The 20605-nt window shown below is 39.0% G+C and overlaps 1 protein-coding gene across 3 annotated transcripts in view; it reads left to right on the top strand.

Annotated features, from left to right (window-relative positions):
* The window catches only part of MND1 (meiotic nuclear divisions 1 homolog (S. cerevisiae)), a 114630-nt gene that overhangs the window by 13767 nt on the left and 80258 nt on the right, over positions 1 to 20605 (top strand). For all 3 annotated transcript variants that reach the window (XM_010840728.1, XM_010840727.1, XM_010840726.1), the window contains exons 3-4: positions 4037 to 4094; positions 7479 to 7627. In XM_010840728.1, the coding sequence (XP_010839030.1) occupies positions 4037 to 4094; positions 7479 to 7627 (207 nt within the window). The remainder of the gene's footprint in view (positions 1 to 4036; positions 4095 to 7478; positions 7628 to 20605) is intronic.

Raw genomic sequence — 20605 nt, 5'->3', positions numbered from 1 at the left:
CAGTAGTAGATATAATGGTCATCTGAGTTAAATTCACCCATTCCAGTCCATTTCAGTTCGCTGATTCCTAGAATGTTGACATTCACTCTTGCCATCTCTTGGAAGTTTGGAAGTTTGACCACTTCCAATTTGCTTTGATTCATGGATCTGACATTCCAGGTTCCTGTGCAATATTGCCCTTTACAGCATCGGACCTTGCTTCTATTACCAGTCACATCCACAGCTGGGTATTCTTTTTGCTTTGGCTCCATCCCTTCATTCTTTCTGGAGTTATTTCTCCACTGATCTCCAGTAGCACATTGGGCACCTACTGACCTGGGGAGTTTCTTTTTCAGTATCCTATCTTTTTGCCTTTTCATACTGTTCATGGGGTTCTCAAGGCAAGAATACTGAAGTGGTTTGCCATTCCCTTCTCCAGTGGACCACATTCTGTCAGAAAAAACTAGGATAGGATAGGATAGGATAAAAACCCAGGGAGGATCATCTGATTATAAAGACAGTGCTAAATACAGCCTCTTTACATTTGTCAGCCTGGGTGTGGTATAACATAGGGTTCCCCAGCCTCGGAGCTGGGCCACAGCAGGAGGTGAAGCAAGTGAAGCTTCTTCTGAAGCCTCGTCTAACCCTCCCCCTTGCTCTGCATCGCTCGTGTTACCTCCTAAACCCCATCTGTGGAATGATTGTCTTCCATGAAGCTGGTCCTTGGTGTCAAAAGGCTTAGAGCTGCTGGTGTAACACGTGATGTGATGCTCGCTGGACCTCCTTCCTTTATTCCAGGCGTTTGTGCCTGCCACCGACAGGAAGTATGTTTGAGGTTTCTGCTCCTGTGTGGCAAAGCCAGGACTCAAACCCTGTCTCCTGGCTCCAGAGACTTTTCTTCACCATGTTGCTATATGGTGGCTTCATTTTCAGGTTAAAATCCAAACTTTCGACCTACAAAAATATTAATTTCCTATGTTTTATGTCTTGGCAGGATCTTCAAAGTCTAGCTTGGCCCAGTCTACTGGCTGTTTTCATTATTTACAAATATGAAGTAGGTGGGGAAATGGCAAAATAAAATATGAAATTTAAAATAATGATAATGCTTTCATTTTGGTAATGCAGACTCTCAGTGAAACACATGAAATATTGTGAGTTTTTTTTACCTGTTTGCCCTCTAAGTGAAATCTTACAAATCTTCCTTACATATAATGACTTAATAAAAGTCATTGGCAATCCAGAACATAGCGTCATAATTATGACTATTTATTCTGCTGAGTTGAAATATTTTTCCTATGGTCTCAGAGCCAGAAAAGTATATTTAATTCCTACCAGGCAGTGGAAGGCTGGGGAGATTATTTTGTCCTTTATGATATTGTTAATTTTCTCAAATGCCAAAATTGCTGTTTCTGATTAAACATTTTCAACTCTGCTTTCTATAACATTAAGACACTGATGACTAAGATGCTGTGACTGTAACAAGTATTAGCAGGTTAAAGAAGTTAAATAATTGGTTTTTATGTAAAGATAGAATTTATTGTATTAATTGACTGATTCCAGTTCATATATTCCTATACATTTTCATTCATATGAATTGTTGCTGTTGTTGTTTGGTCACTAAATTGTGTCCCTCTCTTTGTGACCCCGTGAATGGCAGCAGGCTGGGCTTCCCTGTCCTTCACTATCTCCCTGAGTTTGCTCGAACTCATGTCCATTGAGTCAGTGGTGCCATTCCAACCATCTCATCCTCTGTTGCCCCCTTCTGCTCCTGCCCTCAATCTTTCCCAGCATCACTGTCTTTTGCAGTGAGTCAGCTCTTTGCATCAGGTGGCCAAAGTATTGGCGCTTCAGCTTCAGCAAAAGTCCTTCCAGATTCAGGGTTGATTTCCTTTAGGAATGACTGGTTTGATCTCATTGTTCATATGAATACATACATTATATGTTTATATATTCCTATTTGTTCACATGAATACATATATAGATTTATTTGAAGTTGCTAATGTAATAGAAAAAGAATTCTTTGCCTGTTACTCTTAGGAAGACGATGGCAACAATACAACTCAGAGACAGAGGACTGGTACCCAAAGTCTGTTTTACCTAATAGCTTTGTGGCTTTAAACAGATTATTTGACTGAAGAAGCAAAAGGCTAATAGTAACTTGTACCTGCTTCACAGAGTTGGTATAGGGATTAAATGAAATCATCTGTGAAACATTACGATGCCCAGGTCATAAGTGCTTAATTAGAAGTTAATTTAGTATTATAACTGTGTGTCTTCAGTGGTATCTTTATTCATAGTTTTGATTTTGAAAGTTAGAACCCTTGTGTTCTTTTCTTTATTATCTCTGTGTAATGTAGGGGAGAACCAATATTTACTTGGGACCATTTTCTTTGTTCTCTTAAATGACCACACTTCAGTTCTGAGGCTAGTTCTTTGCAAGCCTATTTCTTTACACAGCAACACCAGTGGGGCAGTTGGTATGTCTGGGGCTGTTCCTTGATGACCACATGTAGGCAGATGTCTCAATGCATTCATGTTCTTTTTCCAGAGAATCTAAGGTATTTGCAAATAGGTTTGATTAATTGATTTTTTTAATGCATAAAAGGCCTAAAGTTAGTAAGTTATTGCATGTTCTCTGAGACTCTACAGAACTTTCTTTAAATAGTTGATCCCAGGTGTGCAAAATTTTGTTTCACAATCTATTAATAGGACCAGTGACTTAGTATTTTCTTGAATTTACTAAATCTTAAGTGTACTGAGATGAAGTTACTTTTTCCAACATTTTATAATTGAAGATGAAAGAATTTCACAGTGAATACCTGTATGCCCACTCTAGATTCCACCATTAACATTTTATACTCTACTTGCTTTATCATATATATTCATCTATCCATTCCTTTATCCATCTGTCAGTTCATCTTTTTTTGTGGGGGTTGTATTTCTGGGGTACTGTTCTTTTGTCGGGTATGTTTTGTGAATATTTTCTTCTGGTCTTTTCAGTTATAGTGCCCTTGAATGAGCATGTTTAAAATTTTTATGATGCCAAATTTGCATCCTATTGAAGTTATCAGTTCAAGTTTATATTAGGAGAAATAGATTCCATAACAGTAATCACAATAATTCTAATTACTGAATACTTAAGTCTTCCCTGCCTCTGTTAAGGGGGCTTCCCTGGTGGTTCAGATGGTAAAGCATCTGTCTACAATGTGGGAGACCCGGGTTCGATCCCTGAGTTGGGAAGATCCCCTGGAGAAGGAAATGGCAATCCACTCCAGTACTATTGCCTGGAAAATCCCATGGACAGAGGAGCCTGGTAGGCTACAGTCCATGGGGTCGTGAAGAGTCGGACATGACTTCACTTTCACTTTAAGTCTTTTCAAATGTTTCACTTCTATTATCCAAGTTCTTTTGACCTGTTCAACCAAAGCTTATTACAGGAAGAAAGGAGTGTTCTGCCTAGATTTGTTTTTCCAGCCGTAGGATTGAATATTCTATGTGTGAATCTTCCCCACAAGGTTTTGCTCTGCGTGTGGTGGCATAGCCTGTATAGGTTAATGATGGATAGGCAGCCATGAATTGCATGATTTTCTTATTTAGGTCCAGCTCTTCCATGAAACCTTAAATGTAAACAAACCTTCACAGCTGTCTGTCTTAGTTAGAGCTGCTAAGTCTGTGATGTATGGTATATACTAAGCAAAGCACTATTTGTATTTTCTGTAAATCAAAGTGTCAGAGAAGCCAATTATCTCCTGTTAACAAATGATTCATCATAACTAGATTTTATGCTTCATTGGGAAGATGTCCTTTATGTTCTGCCCTCCAGTTACTTTACGGGATTGTATGTTCATGCAAAATCTGTCCATTTTAAGTTCTGTTGAAGGTATTGAACAATATAATTACAATTTCTTCTAGCTCTACAATTCTTGATTCTATTTCACTGTTCTTTTCCAGGCATAGTTTTCTAATACAATATTTTATAAACATAATTATGGTGACTATAAATATATAGTAGAAAGTAAATAGATGTTTTTCATCTTTTTTTAACTCTTTTAAACAGAAAGATGTATTTCAACTAAAAGACATGGAGAAGATTGCTCCCAAAGAAAAAGGCATTAGTAAGTATCAAAGATGTGCCAGAATGTTTTGATGAATACTGGTTATCTTTCCTGCAAATCTTTCACTTCATGGAAGCATAAATTTCTAGATATGAAGAATGTTTGTTAAAGTCCTTATATAAGGTTTCTGGGCCATGACCATGATTCTTGTGTTCGGAGTATCTGCTCTAGGAAAACTAAGGTGACATATACATGCGTGCCTGTATGCACACACACACATGTATAATACACGTAGTTATACACAAGCCCATTTATGTGTGTAATTGACTTCAAAAGAAGCAAAGCTGTTCATGTATGTTCTGGTATTTGTTAATGGGATTTGCCTGGTGTGTTAGTGTTCTACAGCTGCTGAAACAAATTACTGTAACTTGGTGGCTGAGCACAATGGAGCTTTTATTCCCTCATAGTCCTGGAGGCCAGAAACCTGAAGTAGAGGTGTCGGTGGGGCTGGTTGCTTCCGGAGGCTCTGAGGGAGTTTCCTCTTCACGCTTCTCTCCTGGCTTCTGGGAGTCACCGGCAGTGCTTGGCTTCTAGATGCATCATTCTAATCTCTGCCTCTGCCTTCACATGGCCTCCCCTTTTTCTCCCTCCCCTTCTGTGTCTTATAAGGACACGTTTCATTTGGGACCCACCCTAAATCCAGGATGATTTTATCATGAGACCCTTAATTACATCTGTATAGACCCTTTTCCAAATTAAGGTTGCATTCAGAGGTTCTGGGGTTTATCTTTTGAGGAGTCACTCTTAAGCCCATTATATATGATACATATATTTTTTAAACCTTACTTTTCTGATTGTATAAGCTATACATGTTTAACAGATTTGGAAGTTATATAAAGAATATAATGAAAATACAGTTGTTCATAATCCCTCTACTGACATTACCACTTTTTTTTAAGCTTTTCATTTTGTGTAGGCGTACAGGCAGTTAGCAGTGTGGTGGTAGTTTCAGGTGGACAGCAGAGGGACTCAGCCTTGTCTACATACATGTGTCTGCTCTCCCTGCAGACCCCTGCCCCTCCAGGCTGCCACGTAGCACTGGGAGAGTCCGTGTGCTCCGCAGTGGGTTCTTGCTGATTATCCGTTTTAAATGGAACAGTGTGTAGCGGCAAACGTCAGTGCATTCTCTGCCTCTGTATCTTTCTGTTTTGTAAGTTCATTTGTATCAGTTCTTTTTAGGGTCCACATGTAAGGGATGTCATACGATATTTCTCTGTCTGACTTACTCACTCAGTATGACAATCTCTAGGTCCATCCATGTTGCTGCAAATGGCATTATTTCATTTTTTTAATGGCTGGGTAAGATTCCATTGTATAAATGGTAACATGGTATATTTTGATGTCTTATTCTTAGGTTCTGTTTATCTGTGTTTGTGTTATATATCTGTCCATTTCTCAGAGAGGAAGCCATGCTGCAAATACTGTTTTGTGTTCATGTATTTTTTTCATATAACATTGTATCGTCTACCTATGTCATTTGCTTTAAAAAAAAAATGATTTACAGCATCTGTATTTCCTAATATTTTTTCTGTGACCACCCATTGTGCCATAATTTGCTTAGCCCATTAGCTATTGTTGCCCATCTAGATGTGTTCCCAAATTTTCTTGCTAAAGTTAAGATAATTAGCATGTCATTCTTAAATTTTTTTCTAAATGACTTATTTTTTAGAGTATTTTTAGGTTCACAGCCAAACTGAGAGGAAGGTACAGTGTTTCTCATGTACTTCCTGCCCCCCACACATACACAGCTTCCCCTGTTATCAACACCACTCACCATCATGCATTTGTTACAATTGATAGCCTGCATAGGCACGTCATAATCACACTGAATCCGTAATTTACATTACTAATCACTCTCAGTGTTGTGCATTTCTGTGGGCTTGTACACACAGATCCACGGTTATGATATCACATACAGTATTTTCCCTTCCCTAAAAATCCTGTGTGCTCTTCCACCTATTCATCCCTTCCTTTCCCCTTGCCGAAAACTTTTTTCCACATATTACTTCATTAGGAAACGTCCCTAGAAATAGAGTAGAAAGAGACTGTATAGTTTTAGGCTTTTTAGATGGATTCTTAAATGGCCTTCAGGAAAGGCTATTATACTCAAATTCATTTCTCAGAACTGTTACCATTTTTAGAAGTCTTTGACATTTCAGCTTGTACTTTTTTATAAATGAGGTTGAATGTTTTGCATTTGGTGGAGATTTTTTTTTTTAATTAAATCTTTTTAAGTTTTTAATGGATTTTATTAAATTTGGGGGTCTGCTCTAGGAAAAATTAAAACGGACTCTATGGATAATTTCTTGGTATAGTTCTATTAATAAAAAGTAAGAATGGGGACTTCCCTGGTGGTTCAGTGGTTAAGAATCTGGCTTGCAATGCAGGGGACTAGGGTTCAATCCCTGGTTGGGGAAGTAAGGTCCTACATGCCTGGGGCACCCACATGACCAGCCCAACGAATGCAGCCAAGTAAATACTTTAAAAAAAAATAAGAATGGTCTATGAATTTCAAACATTTGTGAAATATGACTTTGTATTTTTACATGGTATTTTTAAAACTCTTTTCTGATTTTCAATCTTACCCCTGACTATAACATCCAGTTTATTTCTTTATTGCTTAATTTTTCATAGTAGTTTTAGTTTCCTTAGCAAATAAGGTAATGCGTGTTTATTATTGGAAAAAAATAAGAAAAATGAGCAAAAAGAAGGAAATAAAAATTTCCCTCTTAACCTTACATTCTGCATAACTACTGTCACATTACTGAATACTGTCTTCTAACTTAGTTTTCTATACAGTATGTTTTGGATGTACATATATCCAAGCCATTAAATATTTTATAAAGTAAATTTAATGAATGCATAGTATATTTATCCAGAATTTTAAGAGTCCAGTTATTGTACTAATTTCCAGGGTTTTGCTATGAAAAACAGTGATTTAATGAGCATCCTTAAGCATTATTTTCTTTAGCTAAATTTGTAAAAGTGGAATTTCTTTGTAAGAGTTATGCATAAATCTATTTTTGCTATATTTTTCTACCATGTTGAGGAGTACTTACATCTCTGAATCCTTTATTATAATTTTTAGTGTTTTAAGTAGTCAAAAAATCCTGTCTCATGCTTTATTTTACATTTCTTCGATTATTAGCCAGTTTGACCACTTTCCTTGTTTATTGCCCATGCGTGTTTTATAGATGCTTATTGATGTATTTTGTTTTTCTCTTGGAGTATTTGCCTTTTATGTAATTATTTTTAAAAGCTCCTTATTTATTAATGTATTAACTCAATCTATAATATTTATTGCAAGTGTTTCCCCAGTTACTAGCCTTTAATTTGATTTATGATATGTCTTAATATGAAGTCTTTAAAAATTATCTCTCTTAGCTGCTATGTCAGTAAAAGAAGTCCTTCAAAGCTTGGTTGATGATGGTATGGTTGACTGTGAGAGAATTGGAACATCTAATTATTACTGGGCTTTTCCAAGTAAAGCTCTTCATGCCAGGAAACGTAAGTTGGAGGTTCTGGATTCTCAGGTAGGCCACCACAATTTAAAATAATAGATTTGTTTTTTAAGAAAGAAATTTGTTTTATTTAATCCTCTTCCTATTTAGTGGTTTCTGTTACATTTTTAACGTGCATTATTTGACTCAGTCTAAAGATAATCAAAATCTCGTTTTTTCCAAGGGGAGCAAAGACCGTAGAATGTTCTAACTCTCATCTCACATGCCATGATATTGTTTTCTAGTATTTTAGTTCTTTTTAGGTTTACAGAAAAATTTATGGGCGGGTACAGAGAGTTCCCAAATACACCCATGCCCCCTGCACCCAAATACACAGTTTCCCTTATTATTCACATCTAGTATTAGTGTGATTCAGTTGTCACAGTTGACGAGCCAATGTTGATACCTTATTATTCACTAAAGTCCATAGTTGACATTAGAGGCTCATTTTCACAATGTCTTGTGCATTGTGAGTTTTGACCAATCTATAAACGTCATGTATCCAACATTATAGTATCATGCATCGTAGTTCACTGCCCTAAAAGTCTCCTTTGCTTTACTTATTCCTCCGTCCTTTCCTCTCCTCTAGCCCCTTGCAACAACTGATATTTTTAAGATCTCTAAAGTTTTGCTTTTTCCAGAGTGTCATCTGGTTGGAATCATAGTCTGCAGGCTTTTCAGAAGAAAGAAGACTGGCTTTTTTCACTTAGTAGTGTGCATTTTAAGTTTCCTCCATGTCTTTTGGTGGCTTGGTAGCTCATTTCTTTTGACTGATGAATAATATTCCATCCCATTGTATGTGCCACAGTTTGTTTACTCATTCAGCTATTAAAGGAGCTCTTGGTTGTTTCCAAGAGTGTAGTTCCAGATTCCATCACATTTTGATGAGCTCTTTTGTATCCTTTACAAGACTGATGGCATGAATTATCATGTAGAACTTACGATGCAGTGGTCCCACCCTTATCTGAGGAAATACTTGCCAAGACCCCCATTGGATGCCTGAAACCATGGAAAGTCCTGAATCCTATACATGCTGCGTTTTTTCTTATGTATACATACCTGTGATACAGTTTAACTTAGAAATTAGGCACCGTAAGATATGAACAACCAACTAGTCGTGAAATAGAACAGCTGTACCAATAACAATGTGAATGTGGTCTCTCTCTTGAAACATCTTATTGTGCAAATTTAGTGCCCTTTCCGTCTTAATGAAGCACTTGTCATGCCCTGGGGCTGTATCTTTTGCAGTTTGAGGTGCAACAGCAGAGCTAGCCCAGATTTCTTTTGCCTTCTTCACAGTTTCATGGAGAGAAGATTCATTCTCACAGTCTTTGCAAGCTCAGCATACGATTTTTTTCCTTCCCTACTAAGAACTTTCACCTTTTCACTTAAAGGAAGTTCTTTGCAGCTTCTCTTTAGCATATCTGAGTTGTGTGCATCAGCACTCTTGTGCTTTGGAGCCATTATCAAGTAGAATAACGGTCACGTGAGCACAGGCGCTGTGGCAGCATGACAGTAACCCCATAGCCAGCGTGACTGCTAAGTGAGTAACAGGCAAGATTCGCTGCACAGAGGAATGACTCATGTCCCATGTGGGATGGAGCCGGACGGGGCAAGGTTTCATCACGCTACTCAGAATAGCACACAATTTAAAACTTCTGAACTGTTTTATTTCTAGAATTTTCCATCCGATATTTTTGCACTATACTTGACCACAGGTGACTGAAACCATGGGAACTGAAACCACAGATAAAAGGGGACTCTACTATATAGGCAAGGGGTGAAATTTTAGGGAAAGTACTGTGGACTTTTTTGGGAAGGGAGGAAGAGTCCTGATTTTCTGGAAGGTAACAATAACAGGAAAAGTTAATTAACAATAGTAAATTAATTTCTCTCTGGAGGTTGTGTGAGATTGTGTTTATTCACAGGAAAATCGTCCTGAAACACCACTTTTTTAAATGATGCTCCTGTGTTCAACTTTGTGGGGAACCATAAAGTCCGTGTTCTTAATTACAAGCAACACAAACTAACTCTGGTTGACATTAGCAGAAAAGAAATTTATTAAAAGATGTAAGATGGACTTGCAGAGTCACTGGGAAGGATGGACACAGTTCTAAAAGTAGGCAGGAACTGAGGGAAGGTACACAGCCAAACTCCTACCAGAACATACCATGAAGCCTTTCTGGTGAGGATACTGCTGCTTCAAACATTGCACCCAACTTGGCCTTGCTGACCTCAGAAGATAACCTCAGGTTTATACGTATGTGTATGTGTTTATTCTTTTTCAGATTCTTTTCCCTTACACTTTATTACACAGTAGGACCTTGTTGTTTAAGATGCTGCATTTTTTCCTTGCTAGGAAATAGCATACGTATTCATCACTCAGCGGTTTTTTTAACTTATGCAATTAAAAACTTTATATAAGGTGATTTCTTTTTAGGCCTTATTACATTTTCCTGTCTTCATGGTTTTTTGTTCTTATCCCCTTTGAAAATTCCCTTGTCTTTCCTTTCTACTTAGTTCTAAACGTCTCTTCTCAGAGGCTTTCTCAAGCTCCCTTAGCTTACTATGTTCTTGTCCTTCTCTAAACTCCTGTAGTATTTTTGGTCTTACCATAAATAAAATGTACAGCTTTGGCAAATATTTCTGGCTGTCCAATAAACATTGTCCCCTTTTTCATTGCTGTGTTGAAGGAGCAGAAAATATTAACGTTCCCAGATTCCCTTGCATCTGTGAATGGCAGTGGGAGACAGATTTGATGAGTGAGATGTAAGTGAAGAGAGGCTTTGTGGTTTCTGGGAAGATGGTCACTTTCATGGTAAAGGCAGAACCCTTTCTTCCTCTTTTCCACGATATGGCCCTGAGATTGTACTGTGCCGATGTTCCTCGAATGGCCAGGCCTGAGTTGACAGGGCTTGGGTCCCCGGTGGCGTTTTGACACGCTGCACGAGCCTTGGACTGCCTCACCTCTGGACTTCACGTTGCATAAGAAAATTAACCCCTGCTTCTGTTGGACTACAGTCCGTGGGGTCACAGTCGGACATGACTGAGCGACTTCACTTTCACTTCACTTTCATCTAGTTTTAGTCAAATACTCTCTTTATATTCTAAAAGGATGTATTCTAAGTGGGTAAATTTGCTTTAAATTTCTTTTTAATTTAAATGTGACTTAGTTCTTGTATTATCTATTGCCGTGGAACAGAACTGCATGCCCCAAAACTTCATGACTTAAAGAAACAAACATTAGTGTATCACCATTTCTGTAGGTCAGGAATCCAGGCATGGTTTAGTTAGACTCAAAGCTCATGTGAGGGGACTTCCCTGGTGGTCCAGTGGTTAAGAATCCGTCTTACACAGTATGGTACTGGCACAAAGACAGAAATATAGATCAATGGAACAAAATAGAAAGCCCAGAGATAAACCCACGCAACTATGGACACCTTATCTTTGACAAAGGAGGCAAGAATATACAATGGAGAAAAGACAATCTCTTTAACAAGTGGTGCTGGGAAAACTGGTCAACCACTTGTAAAAGAATGAAACTAGAACACTTTCTAACACCATACACAAAAATAAACTCAAAATGGATTAAAGATCTAAACGTAAGACCAGAAACTATAGAAATCTTAGAGGAGAACATAGGCAAAACACTCTCTGACATACATCACAGCAGGATCCTCTATGACTCACCTCCCAGAATATTGGAAATAAAAGCAAAAATAAACAAATGGGATCTAATTAAAATTAAAAGCTTCTGCACAACAAAAGAAACTATAAGCAAGGTAAAAAGACAGCCTTCAGAATGGGAGAAAATAATAGCAAATGAAGCAACTGACAAACAACTAACCTCAAAAATATACAAGCAACTCCTGCAGCTCAATTCCAGAAAAATAAACGACCCAATCAAAAAATGGGTTAAAGAACTAAATAGACATTTCTCCAAAGAAGACATACAGATGGTAACAAACACATGAAAAGATGCTCAACATCACTCATTATCAGAGAAATGCAAATCAAAACCACTATGAGGTACCATTTCACACCAGTGAGAATCGCTGCGATCCAAAAGTCTACAAGCAATAAATGCTGGAGAGGGTGTGGAGAAAAGGGAACCCTCTTACACTGTTGGTGGGAATGCAAACTAGTACAGCCACTATGGAGAACAGTGTGGAGATTCCTTAAAAAACTGGAAATAGAACTGCCGTACGACCCAGCAATCCCACTGCTGGGCATATACACACTGAGGAAACCAGAATTGAAGGAGACATGTGTACCCCAATGTTCATCGCAGCATTGTTTATAATAGCCAGGACACGGAAGCAACCTAGATGTCCATCAGCAGATGAATGGATAAGAAAGCTTTGGTACATATACACAATGGAGTATTACTCAGCCATTAAAAAGAATACATTTGAATCAGTTCTAATGAGGTGGATGAAACTGGAGCCTATTATACAGAGTGAAGTAAGCCAGAGAGAAAAACACCAGTACAGTATACTAACGCATATATATGGAAGTTAGAAAGATGGTAATGACAACCCTGTATGCGAGACAGCAAAAGAGACACTGATGTATAGAACAGTCTTTTGGACTCTGGGAGAGGGAGGGGGGCGGGTGATTTGGGAGAACGGCATTAAAACATGTATAATATATAAGAAACGAATCGCCAGTCCAGGTTTGATGCAGGATACAGGAAGCTTGGGGCTGGTGCACTGGGATGACCCAGAGGGATGGTATGGGGAGAGAGGTGGGAGGGGGGGTTCGGGATGGGGAACACGTGTACACCCGTGGCGGTTGCATGTTGATGTATGGCAAAACCAATACAATATTGTAAATTTAAAAAATAATAATAAAAAAAATAAAAGAATCTGTCTTACAGTGCAGGGGACACAGGTTCAGTCCCTGGTCTGGAAAGATCCCACATGCTGTGGAGCAACTAAGCCTGTGCCACAACCAGAGAATCAGTGCACCGCAAGAAAGATCCCACGTGATGCAACCGAGGTCATGTGTGCCACAACTAAGGCCTGACAAAGCCAAATAAATACATATTTTAAAAAAAAGTCTCACATGAGGCTTGATCAGACTGTTTGTTGGCCAGGGCTCTATTCTCATCAGAAGGCACATCTGGGAGATTTACTTCTGAACTCAGTCTTAATGGTTATTGGATTTAGTTCCTTGATGGTTGTTGGGCTGAGATCTTCAGTTCCTGGAAGTCTGTTGGGTTGGTGGCCTGGATTCCTTGGTAGCGTTTAGCACCTCCCTCCCTGCCTCCTCGAATTGTGGTTTCCCCATAGGACAGCTCACGTGTGGCAGCAGCCTTCCCTCACAGCAGATGTGCGTGGAGAGTCCCAGACACGAGCCACAGGGGTTGTTGTGACTTAATCTTGGAAGTGACTCACCTCTGCCTCCTTCTGTTCCCTAGACACAGATCTTAAATTCAGTTCACACTCAGGGAGAGATTATACATGGGCATAAATACCAAGAGACAAGGATCATTGGGACCATCTTAAAGGATACATACCACAAATTTTTCATTGTTCTAACTTCTCAAATGTATAAATCTTTTTTTTAAAAAAAAAAAGGCTTTATTGAGGAATAACTGACGTACCAAAACCATATTTAAAGTTTATAAACTGTTAAGTTTTGACATACGTGTACATCCGGGGAAACATCACCATAATCAAGCTAAGGAGCATACCCATCACCCTTAGAATTTCTTCATTCCCGTTCTCTCTCTCCTGCCTAGCCCCAATCCCTGACACACACTGCTTCCCCTGCCCCGTTCCCCAGGCAACTGCTGATTTACTTTCTGTCATTATACATTAGTTTATATTTCCTAGAATTTTATATCAATGGATCATGCAGTACATACTCTTCCTGCCTTCTTTTACTCAGCATAACTAAGATGTATCCATGTTCCTGTATATATTACTCATACATTTTTATTGTTAAGTGGCATTTCGTTGTGTAGATTTACAACAGTTATTTACCTGTTGATGGACATTAGGGGTTTTGTTTGTTTTAGTTTTCGGTTATTAGAAATAAAGCTTCTATGAATATGTATATATGTCTTTGTATGGAAATATGTTTTCATTTATATTGGGTAAATACCTAGGAACAGAATGGCTGGATCATATGGTAGGGGTATGATTAGCTTTCTAAGAGGTTGCCAGAGGGTGTTCAAAGTGTCTGCGCCACTTTCCATTCCTACCAGCAGTGTGTGTGTTCCGGTCTCTCCATGTGCTCACTGATGCTTGGGATGACACCCCTTCTAGTAAGTGTGTAGTGATATCTCCAATGCGTGAAAGTGAAGTTGCTCCGTCGTGCCCGACTCTTCGCGACCCCATGGACTGCAGCCCACCAGGCTCCTCCATCCATGGGATTTTCTAGGCAAGAGTCCTGGAGTGGGGTGCTATCACCTTCTCCAGATAGATAAATTGGACTTCCCCAAAACTTAAAATATCGGCTCTTCTAAACACAGTTAAGTAAACGAAAACACAACCAAAGACTGGGAGAAAACACTTGGAAAGCATTTGTCTGATAAAGGATTTGTATCTAGAATGTGCAAAGAATTAACCTGGAGAAATGGAAATTGCAGCAGCAGTTTATCTATCAACTTGTTTCTTTATGGTTAGTGTTTCTGGTGGTGTTATCTTACCCTCTTCCAGACAGTTACTCATGCCTGAAATTAGGCCTGCTGCTGCTGCTGCTGCTGCTAAGTCACTTCAGTCGTGTCCGACTCCGTGCGACCCCTTAGACAGCAGCCCACCAGGCTCCTCGTCCCTGGGATTCTCCAGGCAAGAACACTGGAGTGGGTTGCCATTTCCTTCTCCAGAAATTAGGCCTAACAAGTGCTAATTAAGCATTTCTTTTTTGACTTTGTAAACCAGAGATAATCTGGAGCAATGTATGCTCTTTATTTCTTTGCCTCTGGATTTAGCGTAATTCTATTTAGCAAGTGAAGGAGTTTTGCAAAAAAAGTAAGCAAGAGATTCTTGCTAGTATAATGAATCTATTTTTAATAAGTGAACTTAATATTATTTAGTCTATATATAGAATAAATAATATAAACATATATATATAATAAATATATAATAAATGGTATATATGTAAATATACATTTATTCTATATAGATAGGATAGAATAGTTCTAATTAGCTTCTGTCAATATTTTCCTCTCCCTACTGGTTTGAAAGTTGGGATCCAGTGTTTTTTGTGACATACTCCTGTTCCCGATGCCCCATTTACAAGCTGGAGATCAAAGCTTAATCTCACACACTTCCTGCAGGAGTCACAGTTCAAGTCAGAGGCCATTACATAAGTAGTAGGTCCAATACCTTCTGTTCTCAGCTCTGCAGAGTGAGATTTTGATATGTCATTCATAAGAGATTGATAGCATTTGGCATTTGCAGTAAATACGTTTTTTTAAGAAACAAACACTCAGTACCATTTCACTGACTTAAACCTACTTTATTTTTTCACTGAAATTTGAGAAGGAATGCCAGTATCATACTATGCCCCTCAACTATGGTTCTGAAGAGAGCTTATCATTTTAGAGAAACAGTAAAGCTTAATGGGAAGAGAAGTAGTTAGAAATCGAAGATGGATTGAAATCACAGTTTTAACTTTTTGCTAGTTGTAAGGATCTTGGAAAAGTTTCTTAAGCTTTTAAAGCCTTAAAGTTTCCCAAATTTGTTTAAAAAAAAAAAAAAAAGATTATACTTACTTCAAAGGGTTGTGTGGATGAAGTAGTCTATGTCAAGTGCAGTGTGCATAGGCACTGTGTAAGGTGGCTGGAGGTTTGACTAAATTAGTGCTCATCCAGGAGTGTATACTCTTAAGTTTATTTGTTCAATCAAAAAAAATATTTGAGGGTCTACTATGTGCAAAACATTTTACCAGACACTGGAGGTAATTCAAAAAAGTAGAAATCGGTGTCTTTACATGCTTTACTAAGAAAGAACCTGTAACCTGTGCTGAAGATAAGACACATACAAGTGAAAGAGTGAATTGGAGAGTGAGAAGTAAGTGGCTAACTGCCGAACGAGCGATAGAGATTAAAAGTGTTGCAAGAGGTCATGGGATTTATATATAGAAGCCACTGTTAATGTTGAATTGAAGCAGATTCCAAATTCAAGGTTGCACTGAAAGATCAGTTTGTTCAACATATTGCCAAAGTAAAATGTTAACTTCTTTTGAGTTTCTTGTTAATTACTTCCAGATTAGAGAGAGGGAGCTCTTCGTTTCCCCCCATCACCCCCATCATTCTGTTCTGCTTTGGTTCCGCCAGTGATTCCAATTAAGTACAGGAATGTACTTGTCTCTTGAGAATGGGCTTTTTTTTGCAAGTCTGAAAATCAGGAAACATTTTTCTCTCTTGCCTTTAGGTTGTATGTGTTGATCACTGTTAAAGACAGTCTAAAAAAGCCTCATGGTTATAATTTATGTTTCTCTTTAACATTTTCTAAGATAGCAAAGAAGCTATCAACTGCGTGTGGATTGCATTAACTGCTTCAACAGAAACTGTGTGCCTCCTCTGTTTATGTGCAGTACTGAGTTCTTTGAGTGATATAAAAAATCATAAAATGTGTGTTTCGTGTTGAGATAATTTATATTTACTTGGTAAGGCAAGATAAATATACAGTTAATTAACTTGTAATGAAAAGACATTGTTAATTAACTTTTATGAAAAAGAAGTCTATATAGTTAAGGGAGACTTCTTAGAAATGGTTTTTTGAGCTGAAAGTTGCCTCAGTGTAGATGGATGGAGGAGATTACTGAGGGGGACAGCAGGAGCCACTGATGCTCTTGATGATGATAGCCAGACTTTACTGAGCAGTCAGCCAGGGAGTTTTAAGAGTTTGTCTTAGTCCATTCAGGCTGCTGTAACAAAATACCACAGATTTGGTAGCTTATAAACAACAGAAACTTGTTTCTCATAGTTCCAGAGGCTGGAAGTGAATGAAAGTTAGAAGAAACGAAGGTGTGAGGTTGTCTGAATGAGAGCAGCCCGCTGGCGCAGTTTCCCTGGTGCTGCTGCAACTCTGTGTGGGGTTTAAATGGATATTTCCTTGTTTAAAGGGTCAGAACTGTGGAAATCACGCTCTTTCTTTTGTTTTCTTGCTCTGCTGAGACCTTCCTCAGTTCTTCATCCAAGTTCTGATTTGCAACCCATTTATTACTAGTGGAAGGTAGTTTGGGGGTCAGGTTTTTGATTTATCACCAGCATTTCATTTTGAAATCCACACTAAATTGGATTTCAGACCCAGGGTATGGGTTTGGGGAGACACTAAGAGATTCTCAGAATAATTTTTTTTTTTATTTACCAGTTTTTAGAAATGAATACAGATCTTCCTCTACTTCTTACAGTGGGGTTATGCTGTCAACTCCATGGGAAGTTAAAACTGTTTTAAGTCAAAAAAATGCATTTAATACACCTAACCCACCAAGCATCATAGTGTAGCCAAGCCTATCTTATAAGGGCTCAGAACATTTAAACACTAGCCTACAGTTGGACAAAATCATCTGTCACAAAGACTTGTATAATAAAGTGTTGAGTATCTTATATAGTTTATTGGATACTGAAAGTGAAACCGGAGGTGTTGTCTGGGTACAGAGTGGTTGTCGGTGTGTTGGTTGCGCACCGTGGCGGTGACGCAGCTGAGCGGGAGCTGCGGCTCACTGCCTGTGTCCAGCGTGCAGCGTCATGGGGAGTGTGTGCTGCCTGTCACTAGACCAGGACGAGAACTGAACTCCAAGTTCCAAATATGGTTTCTACTGAATGTGGACTGCTTTTGCACCATCATAAAGTTGTAAAATCATTCAGTCAAACCGTCATAAGTTGGGAACCATCAGTACATAAAATCATTTATTGCTAAAACTGAGCTGGTAAAGAATAGGTCCACTCAAGCTGTGTGGACAACTTGAAATGGTTTTGAATAAAAATAGGCGTTTACCTTTATTGAAATTCGTTCAGTTCAGTAAATGTATACTGAATGCTTGCTGTGGCAGGCGTTGTGACTGAGAGGGGTAATGGTGAATGAGGTAGCTCCGGTCCTCCAGGACCTCACAGCCTGGTGAGGAGAGACCCCGGTCAACAGACCCCTGCCACATGGTGGAATAATGTACAGCATGGGGGAGGATGGTAGAGGGTGAACATTCTGCTGAGGAAAGGCTTTACAGTTAAGGAAGGAGATGTTTAGGTCTGTTCTGGAAAGATGTGTGAGTCCAGAAGGGAGTTGAGGGTGAAGGACATGCTGGGTACAGAGACCCGTATGTTAAAGTAGTGGAGCACAGTGGCTTACAAGAGTGGACTCTAGACCCAGACTCCAGACTCAACTCCTACTTCTTCCATTTACTAGAAATATCTTGTGTCTCTGTTTTCTCTGTTAAGTGGTCCTAATATTTCCTACTTCACAGGTTGCTTGTGACAATTAAATGTGTTGTGTATAACTGCGTACAACAATGACTAATCCATAGTAAGTGCTTTAACTTGTTATTATATGCCAGGACTGGATAGATATGTATAGAACTGCATAATATATGAGAAAATCTTGAGTTGTTTTGTACTGCTCAGTTGAATGTGAGGGGTGAATGTTGTTATTGTTCAGCCGCTAAGTCATGTCCAACTCTTGCGACCCATGGACTTAAGCTCGCTGGGATCCACTGTCCTTGTGATTTCCCAAGCAAGAATACTGGAGTGGGTTGGCCATTTCCTTTTCCAGGGGATCTTCCTGACCTAGGGATCAAATTTGCGCCTCCTACATTGGCAGATTCTTTACCACTGACCCACCAAGGAAGCCTGATAATGAAGGGCTCTGTGTATGAAGCTGAAGGATTTTGAGTAGGGAAGTGAAATGATCAGAGCCTTATTTAAGAAAGACGCTCCTGTTGGCAGTATGGAGGCCATGTAGGAGTGTGCAGTGTGAAATTCCCAGCTAGTGGCTGTCCCAGGCCCACTGTGCTCCAGATAAAAGGGCTTCTTTGCACCTCCTGTGCCATGATGGTATGGATGGTACCTGTGGGGCTGCTTCTTCCTGGGGTTTAGATCGAAAGTGATAGATGCTCTCTGCTCCTGCACCCTGCAGGCTTTCCAGGGGCTCTGCAGTTGCACTCCTCTTTCTGTAGTTGTAGCTAATCTTACAGTACCAGAGAGGGTAACTCAGGGCCCTTCCCAGGAACTCTCAACAGTGTCTAATGTTCTTCCTTTCTTCCTAGACTCCTGCGTCTTCTGTCTTCAATTTGTCGTTTGAAGAGGACAGAACAGGACTGGTTCTGGCTGGTCTGATATTTTTCTGGCATAAACCTAGACTTTGACTTTTGCAAGAACAAAAAGAAAAAAAATCTCATGGTTCCACTGTGTGCTGTCACTGAAGTTTGTTCAGGCTCGGCTAGAGCATTTATTACTCTTGTCGTATTTACAGACCTCTCTCTTGTATTAGGTATGTGTCTCAAACATAAGATAAAAGCCATGTCTTCAATTTTCTCTCCCCCAAACCTAATAGTAATCCTAAGTAGGCATTTAATCATGTAAACTTAAATGAGTGAATGAGTACATCACACAACTAGCCAGCTTCTAAACCATCTTATCAGCCTGTAAATTGATGTTTAGTAAAAAATATATCTGCGGACGCATCGACCATGTCGACTTTGATATTTCCATGAGAGAGGAAGAGCAGTCATCCTTCCCAGAATTTATTATCTTGTCTTTTTACCCTGTTCCTACTATCAAACTAATTACTGCTAGAAATATTGAACTTATTTGCTTTATAATTAAAAATGGTGAAGTGATTAAAAAAAATATTTGATAAAGAATGCTTTTGTCTAGAAGTAAATGGAATGTCTGACTAACAGAGGCTTAAATAAATGGAAGTTTATCTTTCTCACATTAAGTCAAAAGGTAGGTATCTGTTAATGTTGATCAGTGTCTCAGTGGTATCCGTCAGCATCTGTGGGGTCCGTTATGGTTATGAGATGGCCAGCAGAGCTACTCTTGTCATAGCTGAAGAATGGTATGGCAGAGGGGAGAGGGAAGTTACAGGAATGTTGTCTCTTAACAGGAATACAAAAGAAAACTTTCTCAGACCTCTCCAATAGGCTTTGGCTTAAATCTGTAAACTGAAACAGTGTCTCTCTAAACACTGTAGTTTCCTCTCTGTAGAGGAAACTAGGCGTGGAAGTGGGTAAGGAAGGAAGGAGGTTAGGAATGGCTTAGATGAGTCAGTCAACCAAAAGGATTGTAGGCATAGTGTTATAAATAGGGTGCTATTTGAGAGTGTAAAGTTCTGTAACTGCAGCACAGTTGATAAGATAGTAGTGTTTAATGGTAATGTAGTCTGTTCTCATTGAATACGTCAGCTGTACAGAAAACATTCTGCTGTATCACTGACGTTTTTCCCTCTCATTGCCGGGGTGATGCAAGGCATCAACAAAATGATATTTGTATTTTGATGTTTCCTTTCAATAGAGAAATACTTGGCCAATTTCTTACTTGTATAGATAAGCCCTTTTTTTTTGCTATTTTTGATGTGAAAGTGAAAGTCGCTCAGTTGTGTCCTGACTCTCTGTGACCCGATGTACTGGGGCCTGCCAGGCTCCTCTGTCCATGGAATTCTCCTGGCAAGAATACTGGAGTGGATAGCCGTTCCTTCTCCAGGGGATCTTCCCAAGCCAGGGATCGAACCCAGGTCTTCCACATTGCAGGCAGATTCTTTACTGTCTGAGCCACCCGGGAAGCTGTACAAATACATTTTTGTTGATATGTCTTCACATTTTGTCTACTGAGATTTTTCTTTTAAAAAGTATCAGAGACTCTTATTTGTTTTAGAAATTTTAGTTTCTTCATTGAAAGGTTTTTCTTTATCAAAAATACCATTTATCCGCCTTTGTTTCATAGCAAGATGGTCAACACCGAAATTAGATTGATTATATTCTTCGCAGCCAAAGATGGAGAAGCTCTATACAGTCAACAAAAACAAGACCAGGAGTTGACTGTGGCTCAGATCATGAACT

This window comes from Bison bison, unplaced genomic scaffold (genome assembly GCF_000754665.1).
Source record: "Bison bison bison isolate TAMUID 2011002044 unplaced genomic scaffold, Bison_UMD1.0 scf7180017864146, whole genome shotgun sequence".
Classification (NCBI taxonomy): Eukaryota; Metazoa; Chordata; class Mammalia; order Artiodactyla; family Bovidae; genus Bison; species Bison bison.
This window is presented reverse-complemented; position numbering and strand designations above follow the sequence as displayed.